At 37.7% G+C, this 25,767-nt stretch overlaps 8 protein-coding genes across 16 annotated transcripts; 4 read left to right on the forward strand and 4 right to left on the reverse strand.

The window, feature by feature from the left end:
- Positions 1 to 30: 30 nt before the first annotated feature.
- Positions 31 to 3,451, reverse strand: wds (WD repeat-containing protein wds). Of its 2 annotated transcripts, XM_076530925.1 has the most exons (9): positions 3,334 to 3,451; positions 2,986 to 3,125; positions 2,780 to 2,876; positions 2,521 to 2,684; positions 2,296 to 2,385; positions 1,562 to 1,701; positions 1,225 to 1,456; positions 1,063 to 1,150; positions 31 to 981 (listed from the first exon to the last, which is right to left on the reverse strand). In XM_076530925.1, the coding sequence occupies exons 2-9, from the start codon at positions 3,076 to 3,078 to the stop codon at positions 881 to 883; spliced, it is 1,005 nt and encodes a 334-aa protein (XP_076387040.1). In that variant the 5' UTR covers positions 3,079 to 3,125; positions 3,334 to 3,451; the 3' UTR covers positions 31 to 880. The 2 variants fall into 2 exon arrangements, with proteins under 2 accessions (XP_076387040.1, XP_076387041.1); XM_076530926.1 differs by lacking the exons at positions 2,986 to 3,125; positions 3,334 to 3,451 and having other exon boundaries at positions 2,521 to 2,700.
- Positions 3,452 to 3,528: 77 nt separating this feature from the next.
- Positions 3,529 to 6,436, forward strand: Xrcc2 (X-ray repair cross complementing 2). Its single transcript, XM_012296848.2, has 2 exons — positions 3,529 to 4,298; positions 4,436 to 6,436. The coding sequence occupies exons 1-2, from the start codon at positions 3,753 to 3,755 to the stop codon at positions 4,502 to 4,504; spliced, it is 615 nt and encodes a 204-aa protein (XP_012152238.1). The 5' UTR covers positions 3,529 to 3,752; the 3' UTR covers positions 4,505 to 6,436.
- Positions 4,563 to 7,332, reverse strand: LOC100877821 (sec1 family domain-containing protein 2). Its single transcript, XM_003708149.3, has 10 exons — positions 7,132 to 7,332; positions 6,807 to 7,046; positions 6,469 to 6,738; positions 6,197 to 6,382; positions 5,833 to 6,090; positions 5,627 to 5,755; positions 5,320 to 5,554; positions 5,137 to 5,245; positions 4,906 to 5,055; positions 4,563 to 4,826 (listed from the first exon to the last, which is right to left on the reverse strand). Exons 1-10 carry the CDS (start codon positions 7,330 to 7,332, stop codon positions 4,619 to 4,621), a joined length of 1,986 nt encoding a protein of 661 aa, XP_003708197.1. The 3' UTR covers positions 4,563 to 4,618.
- A 658-nt stretch (positions 7,333 to 7,990) lies between these two features.
- On the forward strand, positions 7,991 to 15,444 carry Gapvd1 (GTPase activating protein and VPS9 domains 1). Of its 4 annotated transcripts, none has more exons than XM_076530857.1 (16): positions 7,991 to 8,166; positions 8,298 to 8,568; positions 8,693 to 10,136; positions 10,661 to 10,857; positions 10,917 to 11,127; positions 11,210 to 11,383; positions 11,512 to 11,673; positions 11,761 to 12,028; positions 12,198 to 12,286; positions 12,366 to 12,787; positions 12,899 to 13,421; positions 13,537 to 13,769; positions 13,848 to 14,104; positions 14,176 to 14,387; positions 14,463 to 14,875; positions 14,997 to 15,444. In XM_076530857.1, the coding sequence occupies exons 2-16, from the start codon at positions 8,437 to 8,439 to the stop codon at positions 15,126 to 15,128; spliced, it is 4,869 nt and encodes a 1,622-aa protein (XP_076386972.1). In that variant the 5' UTR covers positions 7,991 to 8,166; positions 8,298 to 8,436; the 3' UTR covers positions 15,129 to 15,444. The 4 variants fall into 4 exon arrangements, with proteins under 4 accessions (XP_076386972.1, XP_076386971.1, XP_076386970.1 ...); XM_076530858.1 differs by having other exon boundaries at positions 7,993 to 8,166; positions 14,490 to 14,875; XM_076530856.1 differs by having other exon boundaries at positions 7,991 to 8,228; positions 13,537 to 14,104; positions 14,490 to 14,875.
- Positions 15,445 to 15,796: 352 nt separating this feature from the next.
- On the forward strand, positions 15,797 to 17,466 carry LOC100882422 (18S rRNA (guanine-N(7))-methyltransferase). Of its 2 annotated transcripts, none has more exons than XM_076530929.1 (5): positions 15,797 to 16,163; positions 16,226 to 16,263; positions 16,423 to 16,509; positions 16,595 to 17,024; positions 17,116 to 17,466. In XM_076530929.1, exons 2-5 carry the CDS (start codon positions 16,233 to 16,235, stop codon positions 17,258 to 17,260), a joined length of 693 nt encoding a protein of 230 aa, XP_076387044.1. In that variant the 5' UTR covers positions 15,797 to 16,163; positions 16,226 to 16,232; the 3' UTR covers positions 17,261 to 17,466. The 2 variants fall into 2 exon arrangements, with proteins under 2 accessions (XP_076387044.1, XP_076387043.1); XM_076530928.1 differs by having other exon boundaries at positions 15,800 to 16,163; positions 16,334 to 16,509.
- On the reverse strand, positions 17,356 to 18,608 carry mRpL46 (mitochondrial ribosomal protein L46). 2 transcript variants are annotated; one of them, XM_003708147.3, is made up of 4 exons: positions 18,469 to 18,608; positions 18,015 to 18,356; positions 17,780 to 17,919; positions 17,356 to 17,701 (listed from the first exon to the last, which is right to left on the reverse strand). In XM_003708147.3, exons 1-4 carry the CDS (start codon positions 18,554 to 18,556, stop codon positions 17,429 to 17,431), a joined length of 843 nt encoding a protein of 280 aa, XP_003708195.2. In that variant the 5' UTR covers positions 18,557 to 18,608; the 3' UTR covers positions 17,356 to 17,428. The 2 variants fall into 2 exon arrangements, with proteins under 2 accessions (XP_003708195.2, XP_012152244.1); XM_012296854.2 differs by having other exon boundaries at positions 18,000 to 18,356.
- Positions 18,609 to 19,104: 496 nt separating this feature from the next.
- On the forward strand, positions 19,105 to 20,920 carry Vta1 (vesicle trafficking 1). 3 transcript variants are annotated; one of them, XM_012296859.2, is made up of 6 exons: positions 19,105 to 19,245; positions 19,338 to 19,409; positions 19,477 to 19,706; positions 19,805 to 20,239; positions 20,306 to 20,497; positions 20,562 to 20,920. In XM_012296859.2, the coding sequence occupies exons 3-6, from the start codon at positions 19,598 to 19,600 to the stop codon at positions 20,714 to 20,716; spliced, it is 891 nt and encodes a 296-aa protein (XP_012152249.1). In that variant the 5' UTR covers positions 19,105 to 19,245; positions 19,338 to 19,409; positions 19,477 to 19,597; the 3' UTR covers positions 20,717 to 20,920. The 3 variants fall into 3 exon arrangements, with proteins under 3 accessions (XP_012152249.1, XP_012152251.1, XP_012152252.1); XM_012296861.2 differs by having other exon boundaries at positions 19,341 to 19,409; XM_012296862.1 differs by having other exon boundaries at positions 19,192 to 19,409; positions 20,306 to 20,482.
- Positions 20,921 to 23,775: 2,855 nt separating this feature from the next.
- Positions 23,776 to 25,758, reverse strand: LOC100882203 (putative acetylcholine receptor chaperone). Its single transcript, XM_003708104.3, has 4 exons — positions 25,623 to 25,758; positions 24,310 to 24,448; positions 24,032 to 24,138; positions 23,776 to 23,957 (listed from the first exon to the last, which is right to left on the reverse strand). Exons 1-4 carry the CDS (start codon positions 25,731 to 25,733, stop codon positions 23,844 to 23,846), a joined length of 471 nt encoding a protein of 156 aa, XP_003708152.1. The 5' UTR covers positions 25,734 to 25,758; the 3' UTR covers positions 23,776 to 23,843.
- Positions 25,759 to 25,767: the final 9 nt, after the last annotated feature.

Raw genomic sequence — 25,767 nt, forward strand, 5'->3', positions numbered from 1 at the left:
AAGGAAATCAAATTTGCGAAACAATTCATCTCAGGTACGAAAATATATTTCTTTCGCCTCATTTACATATATATATTTTTACGTTACAAGAATTCATTTTTATTCCTTTACTCTTTCTGCGATTTTCATTCTTTACACACATATAAACATGCACATAGGCATATATAATACATGTATACGTACATACACACATCATGTGCGTGTATATGTATATATTTTAGTTTTCTTTTTTTTCTCTTAAGCGAGATGATACAAGATCGATGCAACGTCTTAAAACCTATGTTCGATTTTTTTTTCGGCTATAGATAAAAAGAGTATGTTCCTTTTATGTTTATCGTAATCATAATCGATCAACTATAGAATAAATATGAAAACGATAAAAAGAACAATCGTCGCCTAAATATAACTTTTAAAATTACATTTTATATTCCTATCCTTCGGTTTCTTATTACTCTTAACTTTGACCGTAATTGTTAATAAATTACATCTATATTATTCAGTTAATTGAACTCTAATCAGAATTTTTGTATAAAACAGTGCTGCGTCAAATACGTTTGCCTTATGCATTCAACACTCTACTCGACACTATATTCGATAAAAATTATACGTTCCATTGCACGCATCCTGCGGTTTCTTCGCTCGCGCACACAGCACACACACACACACACACACACACACATATACACACATACGCAGTATACACAATTCTTGATAAAAATTACTAAACATTGGTAAAATTATAATTTTTTATAAGAAACTGTAAAACTGAGTAATTATACAGGGTAAGAAAAAAGGAGAAACGGAGACTGTTTCTGGTAGGATGCGAACGTCTTTTTTCCTCTAGTACCTAAGATTAAACATCGTAAACAACATTTCCATTCTATGTATCACTCTTCCATAGTTTAATAGTCTTATCATTTTCGAGAGCAGCCGAAGCTATAATGTTGTCTGTCGGATGACACGTCGTACAAAGCACAACATCTATGAATCGATAAATTGTCATTAGTACTCGTACGCGCGATATCGTTAGTTTAAATTCATTAGTAACTGTTTAAACTATACCTGTATGACCTTGCAATTTCTGAACAATTTCCTTTGTCTGCAAATTCCAAATATATACCATGTTGTCTTCTGAACCTGACACGATCCACTGTACAATATAAGATACACTGTATGGTAAGCTTATCCCAATTAACAATTTAAATTCATCCAGCCACGACTTACCTTTCCACCCGTCACCGAAAAATTTGCAAATATGCAATACTTTTCATTTTTATGACCTGTGTATGTTTTTAAGCATTTTCCCTTACTATAATCCCAAAGTTTCAACGTATTATCTAACGTCGCTGCTAAAATGTATTTTCCATTTGGCGAAAATTTGACGAAAGATACCGGTGGATTGTCGTCGTCTATTAAAGTTTTCAAACACTGACCGGATGCTGTGTCCCAAATTCGACTATACAATCGTGTATCTCTTACTAGAATTCTCTTTTATATGTATACATGTATTTGCATCGAAGCATGCACGAATTCGTGCACTAAAGTAAACATGCGTGCTTACCATAACCCGTCGTAACTACTAGACACGATCAGCGATCCATCCCTGTTAAAATGAACAGCACTTACGGGATCGGAATGAGCGGGTAACGTTTTCAGGCACTTTCCAGTTCTAACATCCCATATTCGAACACTTTCGTCGAACTGGCAGCAACATTCGTTAATTAATAAATACGCAACACGATACATGTCTATCTATTTATCTAATAAAGATCTATCAAATAATGATATGATTCGTGTATGCAAATCCTTCCAGTTTTAACACAACCACATAACAGCGGTTAATAAATTTTCAAGTACTTTTGAAAATGCGCCATTGAATATTGTATCAATGGTTTAGCTCATAAATATTATATGTCCACATTTAATGTTTTCGATAAAAACTACTTAAATAATGTAACGACGATCATTGCATTGTATTTACTAAACATTTGTGAAACCAAAAAAACAAATTTACACGATTATTACTAAACAGATTTAAAATAGATAGAAATATTATTTTTAATAAATTCATGAAGGAGATATAAATGTGTGTTTTCGAAAAAGCTTGAATTTCACGAACGGTGGACCTATAATATTTGCGTATTAAGTAATTGAAATACTGTTTTCGCGTTTGAATGTACTTAATTAACCGTTTATAGCACAGAGTAAGATTACGTGTACAGTAATTTAGAAACTTGCATTCTATGATTTATGGTAAAATTCAACACCCAAGAAAATGCATATAGAAATACTTACAGAACCGGAAACTATCAGGTTCGACTGCGGATTAAAGTTGCAACAAAATACGTAATTACTATGGCCTTTCAATGTTTTTAGACATTTCCCCTAAAAAAGAATGCAAAAAGAAAATTCAATCGAAACCATGAAATTTCTAATATCTTTTATAAATATTTTGTTCTTATTTTTTCCTTTCTTTCATTTTTTTCCCTCTGTTATTTCTTTGCTTAAGTTCAAACTTACAGAACTTAATTCCCATATCTTTAAAGTTTTATCATCGGAAGCAGACACTAGTAGTCTACTATCGCTAGACCACGCCACATCTGAAATACCGAGCTTATGACCAGATATGGTTTTTTCAAATTTTCCATCGTAGGATCCCCATATTTTTATTAATTTATCTGCAGCTATAAACATAAAATTCTTTATAAATATTAAAATTTATTTACTACAAGGTGAGAAATTAATTTAAACGAATATTTAGAAGAAATTATTTATTTACAAGAACTGGCTAGCCATTCTCCATTGGGACTGAATTTCACAGAGGACACTGCTTTGGTATGACCCGCCAAAGTGTATTTTAAAGTGTAATTTGGTTTCTGTAAAAAGTGGCAAAAATAAAGAAAAATAAATAATCCAAAAACAAAGTAATTTAGAAACAAAGTGAAAGAGTTGAAATGGCAAAGGAACGTGTTTAATTTCACTCACCAATGTCGAACTGCTTTTCGTACCAGTCGCTGGAGCACTTGCAGTGTTATTAACGGATGTTTGATGTCCCGGTGATGGTCCTAGTGGTACCATTTTTAACTGTATTCCGTGAAACGTACTGGTAACTTACGAAACAGAAACTGAAGTGCACATGTAAACAAAGGTTACGATCAATCACATGAACAAATACAACGCTTTTAAGCACATTTGTTCCTTATTTCTTTGTATTATTCGCTTTCTATATTCGTTGGTTTTATCTCTTGATCATGTAACACATTTATCGATTAAATATTTTTCTGATCTGTGAAAATTTGGTGCATCTGCAGGTGCTCGTACTTGATTACTTACGCATTCGCATGTATTTATGTATACACATACGACAACTGTGCTGTACGTGCAACGAAACGGAAAACAATAAAACCGCTACCTTCGTAACATTATTGAATATCCAACTATTACGATTAACGCCACCTCTCGGCAAATGAAGGAAATAACAAACCCGAACCACTAACTAAATATATAGCAAGACTGGACACGTCTTTGTCGTTGACTGAAGATAAAAAAGACGTGATCAGTCTCGTTACATTTGTAATTATTACCTGAACTATACAAATTGCAATCATTGCACTTCGCTATATCTGACACTCGCAACAATTCACAAAAACGCTATGTGTGTACATTATGTACATTTGTAGTTGCTGTTTAAAAATAAATAAATATATGACAGTAAAATAAAAGACTAATAAATAAATCAATATTAATAAATAATGCGATCACAAGTAGAATCCGGAGCTGAATTGCTCACGAGGCTGAATAGTAAATCGAGTTTATACGGACTTGACAGCACGTTATTCTTTGATGGACTCCGAAATACGGATATCGTAGAAATTAATGGAGAACAATCAACTGGAAAAACTCTTTTTCTTTCTAATATACTTGCAAAATGTATTTTGCCAAATGTTCTGCAAATCAAAGGTTGCAACGCTTCAGCTATTTTGATAAATACGGATCATCATTTTCAAATTTCAAAATTGGTCGAAGTAATGAGTAATATAATAAATGGTGGTCATACCGTGTCGTTCGCGTCAAAAACGGCTGAAACAAGTTTTGATAAGACAGCTATTATACAAGATTCTTTATGTAATTTGCGCATCATTGATTGTTACAATAGCGAACAATTTTCTTTAACATTACACACGTTAGAAGATGTATTCCTTAGTAATGCTGGAATTGCTCTTTTAGCCATTGACAGTATATCAGCATATTATTGGCAAGATTGCGGAATTAATACTATCGCTACAATTGATTCTCATGTAAGAAAGTTATTGAAACTTATTAGAGCATGTACAACACGATTCAATGTTACTACCGTGTATACTAGACCCTGTGAAACTTCACGTTACGAAGAAAAGAAATTTACGGGAAACTTATTTGGAAATATTGATTACAGAATAAGTTTACACAGAATGCACGATCCAGGCAAATTTATGTGCACATCGGAAACAGTACAAACGGTTAAAAAAATATATTATTCAATTTTATCACACGGTATCGAATGGAAAATGAATAAAAACTCCTAAATGAATAGAAACTTGTATTACGTTTGTAAACTTACAAATTTATTAAAAAATAATCAATGGAAGAATATTTTGTTCACTATGTCTAGAGGATTTAGCAACCTGGAACCTGCTAATATCACAGACGATGGTTTTTTAATACCGTGAACCGATACAATTTCTTGAATTATCTTTGCTTCTTCCACTGTAAATCCCCCGACGATATATATTACAACGTAGGGATTATCGCAAGGACGATGCTTTGTTTTACCTCGCAAAATTGAACTACGGTACAAAAAAACTTAACCAGTGTCCTATACATCTATTCATAAATAATTAAGTTATACATTACAAAGAAGCTTACTTAAAACCAGCTGAAATAAACGAATACGGTCTCTGATGAAGATCTCGCAATTCTCGACTGGTATCCGAACAAAATATATCCTTGACTATCTGTTCTAAAACGCTAACGCGTCGAATCGTCTCTCGTGAATTTGGCTTTAACGTACAAAATCTACGAATAATCACTTGTTTAAGTGATAATAAAATTTCATTCGCTTTGGATACATACATGGAATATTAACTTAAAATTTACTTGTAATCTTGTAACGTCGAACGTTGTTCCGCTACAGATCGAAGAGTATCAATGATACGTGCTGCTATTCTGTACGATGTCTCTCGCGCCACACTAATATCATGCGCTTCTAAAATAAAAAAAAATAAAATAAAATATTACTGTAAAATATTTGAGAATGGGCGAATATCGAACGGTGCTTACCCAGCAGCGATAAAGTAAGTTGATACGTTGATTTTTTGCTGGTTAGTAATGGATTTTCTTTTAAAATTTGAAAATCTTCAAAAATCGCATCCGCGATCGACTCTTCCAATTGACGTTCTTGCTGCATGGAAAATCGAATTTGCGTGCCCGCAAGAGCGTAAATATGCGTCAACAATGCTAGCAGATTTTCGATATCGAGTCCTCTTTGAATTCGTGTTCGCACGATGTTACTCAACTAAATAAAAATGTTGCTTCACGAAATTTCCATCTGACTAATAAGAACTTATGAAATTTAATAAATAATTACTTGTACAAGTATACTCGATGATTCTCGGCTTGCGGAAAGATTTTGCAACGCTAACTTTTCCAGACTGGTAAGCAGTTCAAGCTGACCCGCCTTTTGCGACGTTAACGTTTCGATTACCGCCAAAATACACTGCGATCCAAAATAAAGATAATTAATAAGCAAAAAAAAAACATTAATTAGATAAGTGGAAATTAGGAAAACCTGACCTGAAGTTGCTCTGCGTGTGTCATTATAGAATCAATGCTTTTTATAGTTTGGATCTTATTAAGAACCTTTTCTAAACTATGACCAGAAATTCTTGCCGGTGTTTTCAATTTTGGACTATCTTTCGTCGAAGACATATCATTTAGAGATTGATTAGCAATAACTAATAGTTCTTTTTCCGTTTGCGAAATAAGTAGATTCATAGTTGCCTCTTCCATACTCGCTAAACATCCTGGTGTTTCGTACGCTTGTAGAATTCCCTTGAAACACAAAAGATCGAATGTACATATTTATCTAACTCGAACAATAAAAGTGTTTCAAGTTTCTGCGTAGACAGAATAAGAATGGATGATACGTTGTATTTACCGTTATAGTTCCAATTACCGGCGACATATCTATTGCTACGTCGTTACTGTGATGCGGCAAACGAGGAAATGTTCGTAATATTTTTGTAAGAAAAGATCGAGTATTATTACTTGTAGGTGTACAGAGGTCCAGTGTTCGGTCAATTAAAATGACAGATACCCCTGTCGTTGGAATTCCTGTTACATGCTAAATAGGCAACGAGTAAAACGATAAATAAATTACTTTATATTTATTTGCAAATTTATTTCCTACATATTTAATGAATTACTTACATTCTTTTGATGAACATTGGTTATATAATTTTCCAAATTCTCTGCTAACCGATTACTTAATTTTCCAACCGAATAGATGTCTAATTTAGCACCTATGGTATCAAACAGTTTGTAAAATGACTTGGCTAAAAGATTTAATCGAGAAACTGTATCTTCTGATAGATTCGCGTCTAAAGGTGGCATTAGATCTCCAAAGGGAGGTGTCACGAATAGATTTTTGTTTAAAAAGGCAACAAAGAGTGGCATATAGATAATATCGACAACAGGTTCCTACAAATAAGATTATTTTAGGATATAATTTCAGGTTCTTCGATTAAATAAAGAAATAATTGGCAAACTTGTGAAATATTTTCTGAAATCATCCAAGTTTTAATGTCCCTTTTTAATTTAGTATAGTCCAGTTTGCCATCAACCAACGCATCTGGATGATCAGAGGTGCAACAAGGAGCTCCGCAATACACGATGCAGCTTTCGAATGCATTTTTTGCCAAAATCAGTCTAATGGTTCGCTGATAAAATGCTGGATCACCAGATGTCGAGACGATAACAGCTTTCTTAGTATTATTCACTTTAACGTACTGTTAGAGTAATCAATTTTAAAACTACACTTTTTACATTTAAAACAGTTACAATTACATTTGTAAAAATAATGTGTACACGTACTTGAAATTGATACATGCCAAATTCATAAACAGCAACGGCTCCTGCATCTTTTAGCGCTAAATATCCTTTACCAGATGTGTACCAATGTAAGCATTCGATTGCTGCATGATCTATATAAACTACTGTATCGTATACTTGCGCAAAAATATTTGCCCAACACTCAGAAATAAAATTTTTTGTTTCCAAAATTATGTCAGTCATTTTCGTTGATCTATTTCATTGAACATATCTTTTCTCGGATGTCATCGTTAATAAATCATTTACTAATAGATATATAAATTTTTGACAAAATATTATTCTTAGTATAACATATAATTAACCACGCATAATTCTATAAAACATCGAACTTGATAAAATAAATGAGTAAATGCACGTATATGTATAGGTTACTGCACACTGTAAATATACATTTATATGAATGGATTTACATACAGCACATGCGTGTGCGCGCGATAAGCCATAAATATATATATACATTTATGCATATACATGACACAATATAATATTACCGACTAACATATTCCATAATACGACATATGTCGTTTTCGATAGAGACGCATAAAATTAATGAATAATAGAAGAATTATTCGCCGTTACTGAAAGAAAAAATTTTAATTAGCCAAAACAGTTGGACAGAAAGAATGCTCGATCGAGGAGCCAACACATACGATCAAGACGAGCACTTTGATTATTCGTACAGCGCGCTCAAAGTTTAATTAAGGATAATCGAGAACGATAGATTTTTTCAATCGAACAAACGATTCGATTGTGCGTGAAAAGTTCGTGATCCCTCGATCGCCTGATCGATCAATTGTGTTGGATCGAGATTTGATTTTCGATTTAAAGTACAGCCATTTGTCGAAGAAAATTCTAACCTACAAAAGAAAATGGTTGTGCGTCAATGGAAGTGTTGTTTTGGGGATAAAAAAGACAACAATAGAGAATCGTGATCGTGGCGGGCTGAATCGAACGAAATAAATAATCGTGAATATTAACGAAAGTCGATATTGTGCAAAAGCGATCATAATCGAATAGGTAGTTGTTATTCTTTATTCTTCGACATTTTATCCGTACTATTCGTCTAATTTGATTTTTAGGTACTTGGTGAAAATACGTAGATTTATTGTACAAAGAACCGAAAAAAGTGATCTCGTTTTCTATTACAGGTACAATCATTGCATTCTTGGACTGTAATTTCGAAACGTTTAAATTCGCATAACGCACCGTAGAATATCGATAGGATTATAAAAGAAGACGAGTAAAAGTATATCGTAATATCGATTGTTCCACTGGACATGTTTAGTAATGTCGTCAGCAAATAGTATAGAATCATTGGGATCGCTGCAATGGGATATGATCGAGTTGGCCAGTCATTTGAGACAAGAACGTTTGTTCGTCAACTCGGAGCAACAAAATTTACAAGCGCTAAACGAAAAAGTAAGCAATGATCGCTGTATAAATTGTAGAAAAAAAGGAATAAGCTTATGGTAGGAAGAGGGGGAGGAGAAAATGGAAGAAATAAAGGTAAAAAAGAAACTAAGTAATTGTCTGTATTCCTCAGGTATTGTACTCTTCGTCGAATTTGGCTCAGCAGGCATGGATCACGGCACAGCAAAGAGTTAATTTAAATCGACTGATAATGTCTAGACCGGATTGTACTCCGGCATCTTGTTGTCAAAGAGCAAATATGTTGGAAAATTCTCATTTTATCGACGCGTACAAGTATTTACGGTATCAAGCTTGTTTATCCTACGGTGAATTCTTAGGCGCGCTTAGAAAGTCTCCAAAACTTTTGGCACTATGTTTGGTCGAAGGTGAAAAGTTGGTGCCCGATTTGGTACAAAGCATCGTACAGTCGTTAGCTGCCGGTTTATACGGCAGCTGTTTATTGCCGGAGGATAAGACGTTGGTTTTAAAGTTACTCAGACACTTGATGCTGCTGCAAATCGTTCCCTCGGATAATCCTCGAAGATTACTTAGACACGGGACGTGCGCTTTCTCTAGGTTTTACTCGGCTTTTCACGAGAGTTTGTTCTCGGCAAAATTCTTCTTAACGGCTGCTCTACACAATCCTATTGTACAGTTATTGATGGAGGATGAGATGTTTCTCGATATCGATCCAGACAAGGCACCAGTAAGGTTTCCTCCATCGGAAAGATTAAAGAAATTTGGCAAGGAAGGTACTCCCGAGTACGAGTCAAAATTGCAATGTTACAGACTCTGGACGATCAATTGTTTATTTCATATTACCCAAAGATTCATAGTGAGTATACGAGAAAATATGCATTGCTTTCCTAGCAGTGTATGCTGGTTGGTTAAGCAGATGGCAGGACTTTTAAGAAGAAACGGAAATGTCGATCGAAAAGAAGTTCATGCGATGTGTACCGATTTGGTTTTTACGTATTTTATTTGCCCGGCGATAGTAAATCCGGAGCCGTACGGTATCACCGACGCGCCTATCAGTTACATAGCCAGATTCAATTTGATGCAAGTTGGACAAATTCTACAGATGCTTTCTCTGATGAAGTATCAAACGGTCGATGGGAAAACGTTCGATCTTTATAAGAGATTCGACAAGGAATCCGTTTCATCCGTAATCGATGCAATGGTGGAAGGCGACGCGACGGACGAACTCGAGGACGAGCCTAACGTGATCGACGATAATAAGCTTCGAGGACTCTCGCGATCTGCCGCTTTGTTCACCGAAACCGAATTGAACGCGCTGATTACGTTTCTGCAAGCTATCGCTACAGAAACTAGCGTAGAAAATGCTTCGCGATCAACCACCACTGTCACTACCATCACCACTACTACTACTACTGCTACTACTACCGTTACCACCGCTACCACAACCGGCACCACCGTCACTACCACGAGCAACTTCGACACGAAACAATTGCTCGACATGCTTTCGCAGTTACCATCCGGTTCTTTGACTACCAATAAACTGGCTAATAACGTATCCGTCGAAACTTCCAATAAACGGGGTGGTCTTTTAGGAAAAGGTAATCATCTTACAACGTTACTTCTCGTTCGTTCACTTCCTCTGTATTTTCCTCTGTATTTTTCGCTGTAGCTGGGCAACGTCGCTTTTATATTTTTATATCGCGTAGTGTCGAGACCGTGCGTAACGAAGGTATCTTTACAACTATTCTTTCGATTCGATAAACGATATGTATCGGTTCTCGATCATAACCGTCGTCATAATCGTAATCGTTTCGTATCGATAAGAAAGGAAACATGTCTCGTTGGAAGGAAACAGTTTGCTCGTTCGGTGCTGTCGTGATATTTTTCAAAATCATTTACGCGCAGTTTGATAGAAAAAGTAGACGTATCCGTGGAGCTGATTCGATAAAAATTTGCCGATTACGCGGGAATGCGGAGTCCGGAGAACCGTGCAAGAATTGTCCGAAGATTAAACGAGAAAAAGCCCAAGTAAAATATCAATGAAACAACGAAGAAGGTTGAGTAGGAAAAAAAGTGAATGAAAGATGTTAAAGTTTATCTTGTTTCTTTTTTTTCCCCGTAGGGAAAAGTCGTGGGGTTCGAGTTTCGTCGTCGTCGTCTTCCTATTCATCGAACGCTACCAATGACGGTGGAGACGAATTGAACGGTACATCCACCCCCGAAGAAGAATCATCCATCGAGAAAAATCCTCAGGATGTTCTGGTCATTCCGTTTGGGCCAAACACCGGCGAATTCGTAGGGCTTCTCAGCGAACAAAAGGTACGTGTTCTCTCTTATTGTTCAATCAATGCAAACATATCTGTTTTTTAATACGTTAGGTATTGTGTACCGAACTCGGAGTCGATAGAGAGAATGGGACCGTTGCCATGAATCTTTCGCACGACGTGCCCGACGTACGCATCAGACGAGAAAGTTGTAACGGTGGTCGTGGTATCGGCGATACCGGCGGCGGTGGCAGCGGTAGCGGTGCCATCGAACGCATCGAAACTCAGGAGAAAAGGACTCGTTTTTCTTTATCCCACGACGAAGGTATTGTTTTTAAGATGATCTCTATCAAAAATTTATATAGTACAATTCTAACGCGATTAGTATAATTGTTTTATTTTTCTAGTTTTGTTCGAAGGTTTAATCGGAAATACCTCGGATAATTTGGAAGCTGTTTCGGAAGCCGCTTCGAATCACAGCGTCGCTTCGTCTCTCGAATTAGAAACGGAGGATCAAAACGACAATCTGTCGGACATGGTGTCTGCGAGCGTTTCCGGCAGAGGAACGCCCAATATATCGGGTTCGTTCGATATAACATTTCCTCAAAATGAACGCGAACTTCGAAAAGAAGGAAACAAGGAGAAAGGGAAATAAGGAAATAAGGAAGAGGTAGGCAAGAAATAATGTAAATACGGTCGTTTGCCATAGGTCGCGATACACCGTCGTCTCAAATCACGGAGGGAGACGAAGGTAGAGCAGCGGGCGAAGGGCGGCAACTAGATCTACCACCCTCGAATATGCCGACCAAACAAAGTCGCTCCGAAATAGACGACAAGTTTTGCAAATTTGAAATAAAAAAGCTGATAGAAGGTATAAGTGAAAACCGTAGCGACATGAAATAGTTTTATAACATAGTTTTAGTTTTCGATTCTTTTCTTTCTTTTTTATCGCTTGCAGGAGATGAAACCGTCTCGATGGTGTCCGATACCTGGTCCACGGATGTTTTGGCTTCGGATAGCGAAATGGTCGAACAACAAGAGAAAGTACTTTACCCCGCTTCGAGTGAGCAAACGGCTCCGGTACTGTCAGCGACGAACGAATCGGTACCGCAAGCCGTGCTAGACGTTAGCGAAACCGCGTCCGAAGCCTGGAGTACCGACGTATTGGCCAGCGATTCCGAGAGATTGACCGAAGTCGATACCGACGATACAGCTAGCGTTGCGAGGTTTGTCCTCTACATCTTTGTGTCTTATACGGTTATAAGACTTATTATAACTTATTATAAGACTTATTATACGTACATTTCCGTATGTATATTAAAAGATTTTTCTCGTTTTACGCTTACGACACGGCTCGTGTCGTCTCTTCGTCGTTTGTCGATTGTATTTTTTTAGATCCGACGACACGGCGAGGTCCGAGATCGAGGTCGAGGCTCGCAGCGAACCAGAAGCTACCGAAGAGACGTTGACGCAAAACGTTTCTCGTAAGAATGCTTTCACCCGATTTTAACCAGTTTTTAGGCACGATACTCGTGTTTATTCGATGTTTCGTTTCTTTCTCAGAAAGCACCGCACCGACCGAATGTACGACGACGACTAACCAACAAGTCGCGATGCGATTTCCTGCCAACGTTTCTCTTTCGCCGACCGCTTTGCCATCTTCGGTATCATTTTCGAACATGGCCGAACGGAACGCGAACGACAAAATCGATCATCAAAGTACCGTGACAGAATACGTGGATAAAAACGCGAATAATATCGGCAATCTAATGGATTATAACAAACCGTTACGAGAGGATAGATTAGTCTATTTGATAGATAAGCTACACATCGAGAATGGAAAGGGTCAGGTGGAACGGCAAGCTTCGACTCATAATCGCATCGGAGCCGCGGCCGTAGCTCCGACCTTGCTGTTGGCGAATCATATTTCGCCGCCTATTTTGTCGAGTGTCAAACGATCGTCGAATATCAACGTGAAACCAGAGGTACGTTATCTCGACTCTTTTTATGTTTATCTTTCTCTATCTGAAAAGTGTTGGTCGTTCATACGTATTACGCGTTTCGAGCAAAAATCTTCAAGTATCGTTTGATCGCAGAAATTGGAAAGCAGCGGTGTCGTTGGTTCGATCGGAGAGACAGTTAACGAAAGCTGCGTCATGGACGGCGTAGTTGGATTCGGTGTCGGTACCGGAAGCTTAACGTCGAGCAGTAGCTCTGGCTCGGAATCTCGATCGAAAAATGTTAATTCGATAACGGAGCTACCGTTATCGGCGGCCACTTTGGTAGGTGAAAACTGTTGCGGTACGATCGATCTTGAACCGAGCGATTCTCCAAAGCCAACCGCATCTAGTGGCGCTATACCGAAAAGTATTAGTTTCGATATGACCGCGGAACGCGGGGACAAGGAATATTTGGACGACGAGCAAAAGAACAAACGAAGTTTTTTCGGAAAATTAAAGATGTCTCTGAGAAATCGGCGAGGAAAGGCGATTCGGGGAACCGAGGATATCGGCAGATGTTATGATCGAGAATCCACGGGAGATAACGTGGATGTAGCACGGCACAGATTACGTAGAATAATGTCGGAAGACGTAACGTCGAGCGGTAATGCGACCGGTGGTAAGTGTCCTTTCTTTTTCTTTCTTCTCTCTATCTTTTCCTTCGTATTTCTCGACTCGACTCGTGCCTCTCTTTCTTTTCCCCTTTTCATCGATTCGATGTCACGATTTTGTAGATAGTACGGACGACATCTTAGCTAAATATAGGAGGAAACCAAGCGCAAACAGCGATACGGCATCCATAGAGAGCAATCAGTCCCGTACGAAAGAAGCGACGGAGGACGAGAGGCTTTTCATAGACCCGAATAACGTAGAACTTTCGTACGCGTTCGCAGATGCGAAGAGAAAGTTACGAATGGTACTGAGTACCGCCGATCTTCAGCATATTCCTTGGAGTTCTACGTCCGAGGTAGTTTTTACACTTTCGCGAGGTATTCTTTGCATTTATGCCGAGACGCGCTCTACTCACGATCACATTTCGTTACAGCGAAATTTTTGGCCTCAAAAGGAGAATGAATTGGTTGCCTTCTTACAATTACAATTGGCCGAGGCTATCAATTTACAGGATAGATCGTTAATAGCTCACTTGCACGAAACATTACGATGTGTTCGATTATTTAACGACGACGGTTGTAGAAAACTGTTCAAATCATTGCGCGAAGATTACGAAAAACGCTCGCCCTATATCGCGTATTTGACTCGATGTCGACAAGGACTACTTTCTACGTTGGCTCACTTGGACAGGTACGACTTTTTACCTCTTTCGAGATTCTTCTCGACTAATTTCATCATTAATTCGTCATTATTGCGTTAAGATTGTGCGTTCGAGTGAAATGCGATCGCGATGCTGTCAACAATCATCTCGTGTCAGTTTGCGTGAGAGTATTTCTGGAGAAACGAGAATCGCTTCTTCTGCATTTCTGCGACGAATTCAAGAAACTAACTTTAGCTGACGAGAAGCAAGACCTGGTCGATAAGTTTTTGAGCAAAGTTCATGCGAAAATGGACATCGATCCGATTTGGCAATGTAAGAAATCACTTTACGGAGGCAACGCTTCGAACCTCTCTGTTCTCTTAATGTATCGTATAACGCGTAATAAAGTATCAAGAGGAAAATTTCGGTTCCTAGGTGCGAGCGAGAGTCAGTTGGCGTTAGCGAGAGCGGTAGTGGAGAGAACCGTAATGGCGCGAGTCTACCATAACGCGCTTTACCCAAACGGAGATGGAGATCTGTATAGGGACCAATTGCTACACGATCACATTAGAAAATTGGCCAAAGTCGTCACACCGAATCACAAAGATCTACGGATTCCAAAGATGTACCATTACGAATGTCCCTGGCCATGGGCTCAAGCGGAACTGGCTGTGATATCGGCGTATAAAACTCCTAGAGATAAATTGCAGTGTGTTTTTCGTTGCGCTACCACCATCATGAACCTACTTTCGATGGCGACGGAGAGAGGAGTACCTGCGGCCGATGATTTTATTCCTGTCTTGGTTTACGTGATCATAAAGGCAAGCATTTCATTTATTATTTTTATTGTCCTTGCGTTACATGTGCATCTACGCTCTGGTAACTCGCTATTGTTTTCGATCAAAACTCTATTCAAAGTCTTCTTTGCGATTATGTTTTTAGACTAATCCGCCGTCCTTACTCTCGACTATACAGTATGTGGATAGTTTTTATGGAAATCGTTTGGAGGGAGAAGAACAGTATTGGTGGACGCAATTTTGTTCTGCCATCGAATTTATAAAGACTATGGATTAACCAACTAGTACTATCTTTGTACTACCTTTGTACCACATAGTAACAAGATATCGCTGTATCCGTAGACATAGCGTATCATCATTTTCATCATTGCCGTTCGTACGACTCTCCTTGTTATCATTACTGTATTTTTGTATGATACCGTATGTTTTCTCACGCAGTGTCCCGTTAGAATTTAAAATCAATTTTTGCCGCACTTTATTAATCTTCAATTATGAATCGGGATAAAAATAATAGTGCTGCTTATGAATTTCAATTGTATTACTGTAAAAAGAAAAAAAGAAAAAAGAAAAAAAAATTTGTCGCTCGTCGTGAATCTTTCTATTTTACGTTTAGCGTTTCCCATTTATACTTTCCCGTCCATTCGTTACTTCCAACTTCCGACTCGGTATGTCTAGCGGTCATCCTGGATAACAGTCTCTAGGGGCGCCTGAGACCAAAAATGTTTAGCCATCTAGCGATAGAAAGTGCTAACTAAATCCTGTTACTAGTTTTACCGCTCGTATATTGCCCTTTGCTTATTTTTTTGTCCGAAATAAACTGCTTTGTTTTTAAAAATATTTATTCGAGAAACTTGTACAATTTATTGATTCGTGTGAATTAGGCATAATGCATGTCGATGCTCTTGTGGTATGGCGATTGGTGGTGACAGTTTTCTCTGACCCGCCATTTTCCCCAAGAAAGACAGATCTGGACTCACGTGTACACGTGCCAAACACGGAAGATAAGAAAGAATACAGAGGCAAAGTTAACCTTTTCATATTGAATAGACGAGAAGTTCTAGCACGATTATTCATATACGACGCGCTTTGTATCAATTTTTTCTTGTTTTTTTTTTTTCGTTTTAGCGATTTTCGCCAATTTATGTATACGAATTTGAATGCTCAAGAACGCTAGCATGTGAAACACTTGACGCGTGGTAATTCAAAACAATCAATCACATTTCATAGAAAAGGAAAGAAAGAAACTTGATTGCTAACAACGAAAATATAAAAGATGTCGAGACGTCCAGAACACTTGGCTCCACCTGAAATGGTAAGACTTAATTTATTCGATTAACCGTATCACAATTCTAATATACTTTGCTTTCCTCATAGTTTTACGATGAATCCGAAGCTCGAAAGTATACGCAAAAGTAAGTTATCGTCTAAGCTTTTCTCCAGTCTCTTTTATCGATCTCCGATCGTAACGTACCAACTGTACAGTTCTAGAATGATAGACATACAAGAACAAATGTGTAGACGTGCTATAGAACTTCTTCTACTGTCAGAGGATGAAACATTTTTGTTGTTAGACATTGGCTGCGGTTCGGGATTAAGCGGCAGCGTAATCGAAGAATATGGCCACGCGTGGATCGGAATCGATATATCTTCCGCGATGCTAGGAAAGTATACGTTTAGGTTTAATACCGATAACCACAACTTCTATTTGTTTCTATCCATTTTTAACTGATGTAATTACATTTATAGGAGTAGCTTTGGAAAGAGAAGTGGAGGGTGATTTAATTTTAGGGGACATGGGTGAAGGTATGCCGTTTAAAGCAGGTAGTTTCGACGGTGCGATCAGTATTTCAGCACTTCAATGGTTGTGCAACGCCGATCGCAGTTCGCATGATCCTTCGAGGCGACTCTATAAATTTTTCTCCACTTTGTTCTCCTGTTTGTCAAGATCAGCTAGAGCAGTATTTCAATTTTATCCTGAAAACAGCGCACAGATTGAATTGATTACGACACAAGCCACAAAAGCCGGATTTTATGGCGGTGTAGTCGTAGATTTTCCAAACAGTACCAAAGCAAAAAAGTTTTATTTAGTCCTAATGACTGGTGGACCTGCTGTTCTTCCGCGAGCTTTAGGCGTTAACGACGCTGAGACAGCCGTCTCGTATACATCCAGAAGGTTTGTTTTTCGATCGAATTTTCATTTCTTTTTCAATTTTTAATATTCGTTTAAAGTTGTATCGTCGATGACTTTCCTTCGTTATTCTCAGAGATCGATTGAGGCAAGTGAAACATAAACCGCTAAAAAAGTCAAAGGAATGGATTATTGAGAAAAAAGAAAGGAGACGAAAACAAGGAAAAGAAGTGGCCGATGATTCCAAGTATACCGGCAGAAAAAGAGCACGGAAATTCTAACGCCGATCTACGTGTTAACACATTTTCGTAGCGTATTCGCTGGATACTCTTATCCCGTACAAATTTTTAGTGAAGAAGAAAAAAAAAAGAAGGAATACTTGTCACCGAACACGTTTATTTTTCCGAACATACAACCGAAACATAAATTGCAATGGATCACTCTGTAACTTAATCCGGTATCAAAAACTGAGACAAACTTTTATGAACGCGAGGATGTACAGTTTTCTTCAGTTCTTCTCGATCTAGCCAACCATGTTTCGCGTTAGAAGAAACATCGCCGCTTATATACTTTGCCAGAAAATAGAAAACTTTTGCTCCGTCTTTTCCCTGTGCTCGAATACTTTTAGGATAAAGGTATTTGTAAAATCCTATCGGAGCGTTACCGTAAAACTGTACTTTAACGTTATTGCCGCAGAATTCTTCTAAACTTCTGCGAGCAGTCTAGGAATGGTAAGTACGAATTAACGTTTTATAGATAATTAAAACGAAGCGGGTAAAAAAATTGGTAACGGAAGTTACCTGTATCATAGTTTCACTCTGTTGTCTTATACTTTGAGGTGGAATCCAATAACTGACATCACCAATTTTCTGTTCTACCAGTAATAATAAATTTTTATCTAATTTACGTCTCAAAGATACGATCGTGTTATCTTCGGTTTCTATAATGTGGAGCAATTCGATTTTAGAAATGATCGTAGCGCAATAATGTCAATGTCAATGTTGTTTTCATGAGAAATACCGTAAACACTTGTACCGTTTTCTCTAGGCGCAAATTGAAATTTTCTTAATTCCTCATCGCAAGCATCCTCAAAATCTTGTGCCGTTTGATGCAATGTTATATTTTCTAAGTCTGATTGTTTCGTTGTCTGCTTAATTTCTTTTTGTTTCTTTAACTCGAAATCCGATAAAATGCTATTCTCGAATTCGATCTGTCGCAACATCTTTTCATAGCGTACTTCGATATCCTTCATCGGTTTTGTGATCACTGGATGACGTTCCAAACAAACAGCACTTAATAAATCCCATTTTTCTGCGACAACGATATTCTGATCGGACGATGTTGGAGCTATAACCTCTGATGCGTATCTAATAGTACCTACAGGAAAAAATTGATCAAACTGATCGAGCTTGACGACAGAAAAACAACGATGTTCTACAAGTTTACTTAAAAACAATAAGACTGAAACGAAAAAGGATAAAGTACTTACCCTTTTCAAATAACTGTAGGTTACTTAGCCTATACGGCGTTAATAGTTTTTTGAACATGATTGGTCGCTTAATAATTTTACTATTCATAAAACATCGATTACCGCATGATCATCAAAATGAAATTATCGCATAGCTTCGTTACGCGTTTAAAGATCTATTCGAACAAAATAGTTCTGTTTTATATCTCGTGTGACCATTGATTCGGTTGATACGGAACGATTGAAAACTCGCTTAATATTAAGGGTAGTTCAAAAGGACTGTTACGAGACACATCTGCTCTGTAATCGAAATTTACCGATAAAACAGTATCGTTTCATTGTTTCCGCTTTTTAATTAAGTATATGGAACCGTGAAAAAAATAACACGAGTTAACGATAAATTATAAAATATCCGATTAGCACTCGTTAATCTCGAAATCGTAAAACTACGCGAAGCTTTTAGTTGGTAAAGTTTTCGTCAAGTTTTCATGATTCGTACAGTTTCGCTTTCTAATTTTGTAGAACATTAGGATAGTTGAGAAAAATTCTTTTAATATTAACTAATAATTTTGACATTGAAATGAATAGACCTAGTGGAAGATCTAATGAAAGAAAAGGAAAAGTTATTTACGATAGAATGCGGTCATTGCGATATCTTTACTTACTGCGCATCTTTGGTAAAAATTTTGCTGAACTTTGCCATGTATGTTATACATATGCCGTGACACGATTGTACGGGTGTGTATAATACGTCGTAGTAATCAATTGACACTTAGTCGTGAAACGATAATATTCTTCGTACGTAAATAAATAGAAAATAATGACGTTTGATCGATAAAAGAGAAAAGAAAGTTATTCGCGATCGATGTAATAATCTGTAATTATTTTAGTAGAGAAACATCAACGGGTCCAGGAGTACCGAAATTACGAATCACTTTTATCATCGGATTGCCTGTGGCGAAGTAATGAAAGTTCATTATTATTTCCTTATCGCCTGCTTGTTGTTAATACGATGTAAATTATTTATAGGAAAGGCGTTATATCGATAACAAGGAATGCAATGGTAAAACGGTTACAGCGTGATTACGGTAAAAAATTGAAAGCGTAAAAGAATTTATTTAGATAAGTTAGGTTAGGTATATCGATCGTCATGGTTGGACCAGATTTACCGGAAATTCCGGCGTCTTTGAAAAGTATCCAACAATATTTGAAAATAGCGGCGACTCATGATCAACGGGATCCGGTGGTTAGTTACTGGTGTACGTATATTTCTTCGTAATTTATTATTCGCTATAAAGAGAGTAACATTGGATCGTCGATCATCGTTCTATTACGAAAACACGATTGTAACTCGTAGGTCGATTGTATGCGCTTCAGACAGGATTGAAACTTTCAACCAAGAGTCCAAAAGAAACAAATTTTTTAATGAAATTAATGGATTGGCTAGAAACAACGAAGAAAGAGTCGCGAGATAACGAAGCTATTACGAACGAAGTAGCTGCACAGGCACATTTAGAAAATTGGGCATTAAAGCTGTTTCTTTACGCGGATAAAAATGACAGAGAGGGTAATTTTGGCAAAAATATTGTGCAAAGCTTCTTTACGGCCGGGCTATTGTACGACATATTAACCATTTTCGGTGAATTGACCGAGGAAGCAGCGCAAAATAGAAAATACGCAAAATGGAAAGCAGCGTATATTCATAATTGTTTAAAAAACAACGAAACGCCTGTACCAGGGCCAATGCAAGAGGATAACGAAAACATCGATTTCGACAGTAACGCGGGTGAAGGTAAAGGAAACTAACGCAATTAGTGTCGTTTTTATTCGATTCCATTTAATTTTCTAACGAATTCAGTTAGCGGCGGAATAGCAACGAAACCAAAAGAGGACGAAACACCGATAAGCTCGGACAAATTAATCGATATTCGTGACAGCGATTCTTCGCATAGAGTAGACGGTAAAAATAACGGAGGAAATGGTGGACAGTGGTCTTCCGAAGATAAAGATTATAACGTAGCAATGAAATCGGAAGGTAAATCGATAGAAGGTATTTTAGTCGAACGATCGCGTACACGATTTTTCGAAGAAATTTCAAATGTGACGTTCGTTAGGGGGAGTCAGTTTGTCCGTGGAAGACATAAACAAAGCGCAGAAGTTAATCAAGTGGGCTGGAAGTGCGTTGAATTACGAGGACGTGCCTACGGCTATATTGAATCTTCGAAAAGCTTTACATCTGTTGACTACCGGCGAAGAAGAGGCACGATAGGAAAAACGATCGAGCGAATCGGATATCGGAATTTCGAAGATTCGCGTCCCCGTTCCTGTGTTCCTATATCCGATACATTGACGGTGGAACGAAATTGTGTCGGTCGATACCTTGTGTAAACAGTAATGTAACAACGAGAATATGAAAATTTACGATTTAATCGATACGGAAGTAAAAATAATAAGTTATTTATTGAATCGTTTACATCGCCTCAGTTACGCCAGACTTTAAACATATTTTTCTAATATATCGAATGATTTTATTGCGCGTAATACCGATCTTCCTAATTAAACCCATTATATCGAAACGTATCGTAATAAAATAATTTTAAGAAAAAAAATACGCCGACTTCGAAATGCATTAAAAAGTATCAAATAATTTCTATTTCATTCAATCATACAATTACGTAACAGATCAGAATGAAAGCTATTTACTCGTTACTTAATATTTCAACCTTTTCGGAGGCGGCGCAAAATTAAAAGATTTTCTTGAACATGTCAACCTTTGGACAGCCGAACATAGGCAAAGCTTGTATAGCTATTTTTTTTTTCTATACATATAACTCGACAGCACGCCGCGAAGTAGCTGTTAGTGCGTATAGAATGTAACTATGGTCTATCTAGATTCATAGAGTATACGATCGCCGCATATACTATAAAGATAGAGCCCATCTGCCGCAAATTTGCTAATTCCCGCGTCGTGGGCTCCGTTTATACGTTCTTAGATCCATGGCTTTCACACGTTGCAAAATGAAGATGCAGTCGTTACATTTACGTATATTACCAGATATATCTATAATGGTTCGTATTCTTCCTCAGGATTTATTAATTTCCAATACGCCATACCACAATCAACTGGTTATTGGCAGCAACGTTTACTGAGGTATTTTTCATTTTGCACCGCCTCCGAAAAGGTTGAAATATTAAGTATTTAATATACTACCTAACGAGTAAATAGCTTTCATTCTGATCTGTTACGTAATTGTACGATTGAATGAAATAGAAATTATTTGATACTTTTTAGTGCATTTCGAAGTCGGCGTATTTTTTTTCTTAAAATTATTTTATTTCACGCTTTTTATAAGTTGGCCAGTAACGGTGCACAAATTACAAGGGACCACATTAAACAAAGCTGTAATTGATCTTGGCAAAAGGTCAAATTTACGTTGCACTTAGTCGTGTTAAAAGTCTAGATGGTCTAGTTTTATCCGATTTAGCGCCAAACAAAGTCCTAGTTAAAACTCATAACGAGCGAGCACTCGCAGAAATGGAAAGATTACGACGCTTGCTTTTGCAAACAAACACTGCAAATCAGCTTCCAGCGACTGACAAGTAAAGAAACGAGCCAAGTCTGTTTTTTTTCCTTCTCTTTTATTTACGGCCAATTGATAAAGAAATTGACGAAGTCTACTTACAGGAACAATTTTGAAAAACCACGGTCGCCATATTTCTTGCAGGGTAAGAATAAATCTTTTGCAATATCAGTAGTTATTAACAATTAACGAGTCCCATAAATGTCTGTTACAAATGAGATCATCTTGGAAAGATCTTCGAGATTCGAAAAGTTTCATCGCGATCGGTGCATTTCTTACATAACAATACCAAAGAATAGGATTTTTCAATAACCATAGTTATTATACATGTATACTGATTCTCGGCCGACACGGAGACATACGTAGAATTCAATATATTAGTAACAATAGTTTTTCGCTAATAACTCGAAAACTAAAGCTTCCCCTTAATCGCGGATAAGGAAAAAGTTGTTCAGAATCGTGCCCCTGATAACATATTAAAAGGACATTAAAATCGTCCAAAGTTGATTTAAAAACTTTTCAACAATTTTTCGCTAATATCTCGAAAACTAAAGCTTTCCGCGAAATTTGTATACGAAGAAAATTGTTCAGAATCATGTCCGTGATAAGATATTAAAAGCACACTAAAATCGAGAAAAGTTTATTTCAAAAGTTGCCGGTTTTTTTGCAATAACAATACTTTGCAATTAAAAAATGAAAAATTTTTTGATAATGGTACCAATGGGGAGTGAGAACCTACCAGATGCAAAAGGTTTCGTTCCGATCGGTCCACCCAGCTAGGCGTAATCTAAATAGAAAAAAAAAAATATACTGATCGAATCGAGTAACCTCCTCCTTTTTCGAAGTCGGTTAAAAACAGGATACCACGAAGCGAGTGCATATTTACGGATTCTAGAAAAACTGTAAATTTTTTGTTCGCTTGTATAAAGATCTATGGTTTTTTGGTCAAAGTGAAAACCGGCGATCACAGTGCGTGTATGTTGATAAGGGAGAAGCGAGACGCGAGAGAGGAAAATTCCGTTGTAATTCGATATTTGCCAAGTATAGGTTGAAATGTTTGGCAAAAGTAACCGTTGTTACGATCATTTCAGGTATTAGATCAACAATAGAAATCTATCGTTGTTATTGAAGGGTAACCACGGCTAAACCTATCGCGAATCCGTTCTTTCTTATTCTCGCACGTTCCTTCGGTACAATTATTTTTCTGTAGCGTTCGGACTAAACTTTCTTCGTGTTTCGCGTTTCGTCCAATTCACGTGTCGGACACGAAAGATAAATGCCGTCGAGGATCATTTCCTGTTTCGCCTTTGTTCGTTTCGAGCAAAGATTCGCATCGAATACGATATAGAGAATTTCCTTTCCTTTCCTTTCCTTTTCTTTTCTGAACGAAACGATGCACGTACATAATACGTAAATGGAAAACAGCGAGGAAAAAAATCAAAAGAAATAAGGTAAAATAAATATCATAAATTAATATCTGTTTCGTGCGCGCGACCCTCGGTGGCTCGCTTCCCTCTGATCTATCGATCGAAACGACATCAACGTTTCACCGATGCGACGAATAATCTCGTACAAAACGGTTTGGTACGGCGAAGACGGTTCTTTTCGGACTGGAGAGACGGAGATGTGACAATTGGAGAGGAAGATGGAGGGAATTTATACACGAGCCGCGAAAACCGATCGCGCAAATAGAACGTGCAAAAAGTAGATGTTCGGTCATACGAATTCTCGAAATATACAGGAGTCGTTTAAAACGAAGAGGATTTTAATCGATTCACTCTGGTCGGTGATTAGCTTCTAACGAACGCTGAGAATTCAGTCCTGTTTCTTGGTTTTATCGTCCACTCCGTTAGCCGTAACCGGTTGCGCGTTCTCCCGCCTGAGCTGCCAATCGATCACTAGTCGTCCCGTCAGCATGAAAAAAAATACCTGAAAAGACGATCGAATTTAACCGTCGTTTATCTTGCAGTCTTTCGAAAAATCTTTGCTTCCATTCTGCTTACCAATGCCGGAGCGATTCTTTCGAATTTGTCGTTTACCATATAATGAGAATACACGGCCAAGAACATCAATAAAAGTAGAATCGTGTTTGATACGTTTTTTATTTTGACTGAAAAAAGGAAACAATATATTAGGAGATTATGTCCGAAAACGATAACGATAACGATAACGATAACGATAACAATGGCCACGCGACGAAACAACGAAAGATATTTATGATCGAATTAAAAAATATATAGAAATATTAATTAACGAATAATCGTCGTAACGGATATCTTACAGCCCGGGAATATCGCCATTGTAAATCCACAAATGATCTCTAGCGATCCGACGACTCTTCTGTACCATTTACTTGGCACTTTAAAATCCAACGTGCCAGAAAGTGGAAACACCTTTGCGTATTTCACGTACTCCTTTCTCTGTGAACATATCGATGTGCGGGACTGATTGTGACGTCTGATTGGATGACAAAAATAATATAACGAAAAAAGGAAAAAGAATGGAAGGAGAAACGCGTTTGTCAGACGTAAGTAAAAGAAAAAAAGAGTCGCGATTCCTTAATCCGGTAAACATCGCGTGCTGGCACTCGAAGCAATATTTGGCCCGCCACCAAGCCGCTGTGCCGACGGTTTACTATAATTTCGAACATTGGCTAATAACAAGAGACAAAAATAATCTACTCACAAGGCGCGTCGAAGCGAGCGAATTAAATTCAATTTGCTTCGCGTTTTAGAAAATTCCTTTTATATTATACGTTTCGAAGAAATGAATGTTTCGCGCATTCGGTTCAAACAGATTAAAGGCATACGTTTTCCTGTCAAATGAAAACAATGATTCGAGCATTGGTCAAAAAGTTTGCGTACCGCGTGACCAACGAATTCGAGAAAATTTTCAAGTAAAAATATTTGATCGACAACCGAGGTGATGGGTGTCCATGTTTTTTTTTCCTCTCGAATTTCTGAAATTTCGAAAATCGTTCGTTTAAAAAATAAACAATATAGACATTTTTCGCGTACACAAATAGTTCGACAAATGTACCGTAAAGAATGTCGAATAGAAATGCGAGAAAAAGTAAGAGAAAAAAATCGGAGGGGTGGGAGGATAAAGGCGCGTACGAGCACGTGTCTGGTGCATAAGCGAATACTCGCGATTTGCGCGGACGATGATTGATAATCAAAAGATAAACAAAGCAACATCATTATTTGTTGTCGAGTCGAAACGATAAAGAAAGGTATAAAGAGAAGAGAAAGCTAGCGTTCGCGGCAGTCGAGAGATAAAGAAAGTTGACAGATCGTCGAGTAACGGGTGAAGCATGATTAACGCGCGACGACTATGTAGCAACGCGGCGAGTAAGCACGAGGGAGAAGCGTACTTTTCGCGCGAGATCGTGTAATAACGAAAAGAAAAATCGAAAGCGAATACAAAGCAAGAGTAAAGAAAAGATATTCGAGTAATAGAGGCGCAAATTATAGAAGGGCAGTGAGGGGATAAAAATGAATGTCACCAGCGGACGAATTACGAATCGAGCACGCGAGATAGGGTGAATCGATGAATTACGTAATTGCAAAAAGACTTTGTTCCGGTACGACTCACCAAATCCTTGTGAAGATCCTTACTAATGTGCGAAGTTAATTTCATCGTACCGACGAAAATAAAGAATATACCGAGGAGAACCGAGAGAGATTTGAGGACAATCGAACTCATAATTCGCGACGACAGCGCGAGACCGTTCACGAGA

This window comes from Megachile rotundata, chromosome 4 (genome assembly GCF_050947335.1).
Source record: "Megachile rotundata isolate GNS110a chromosome 4, iyMegRotu1, whole genome shotgun sequence".
Lineage (NCBI taxonomy): Eukaryota > Metazoa > Arthropoda > Insecta > Hymenoptera > Megachilidae > Megachile > Megachile rotundata.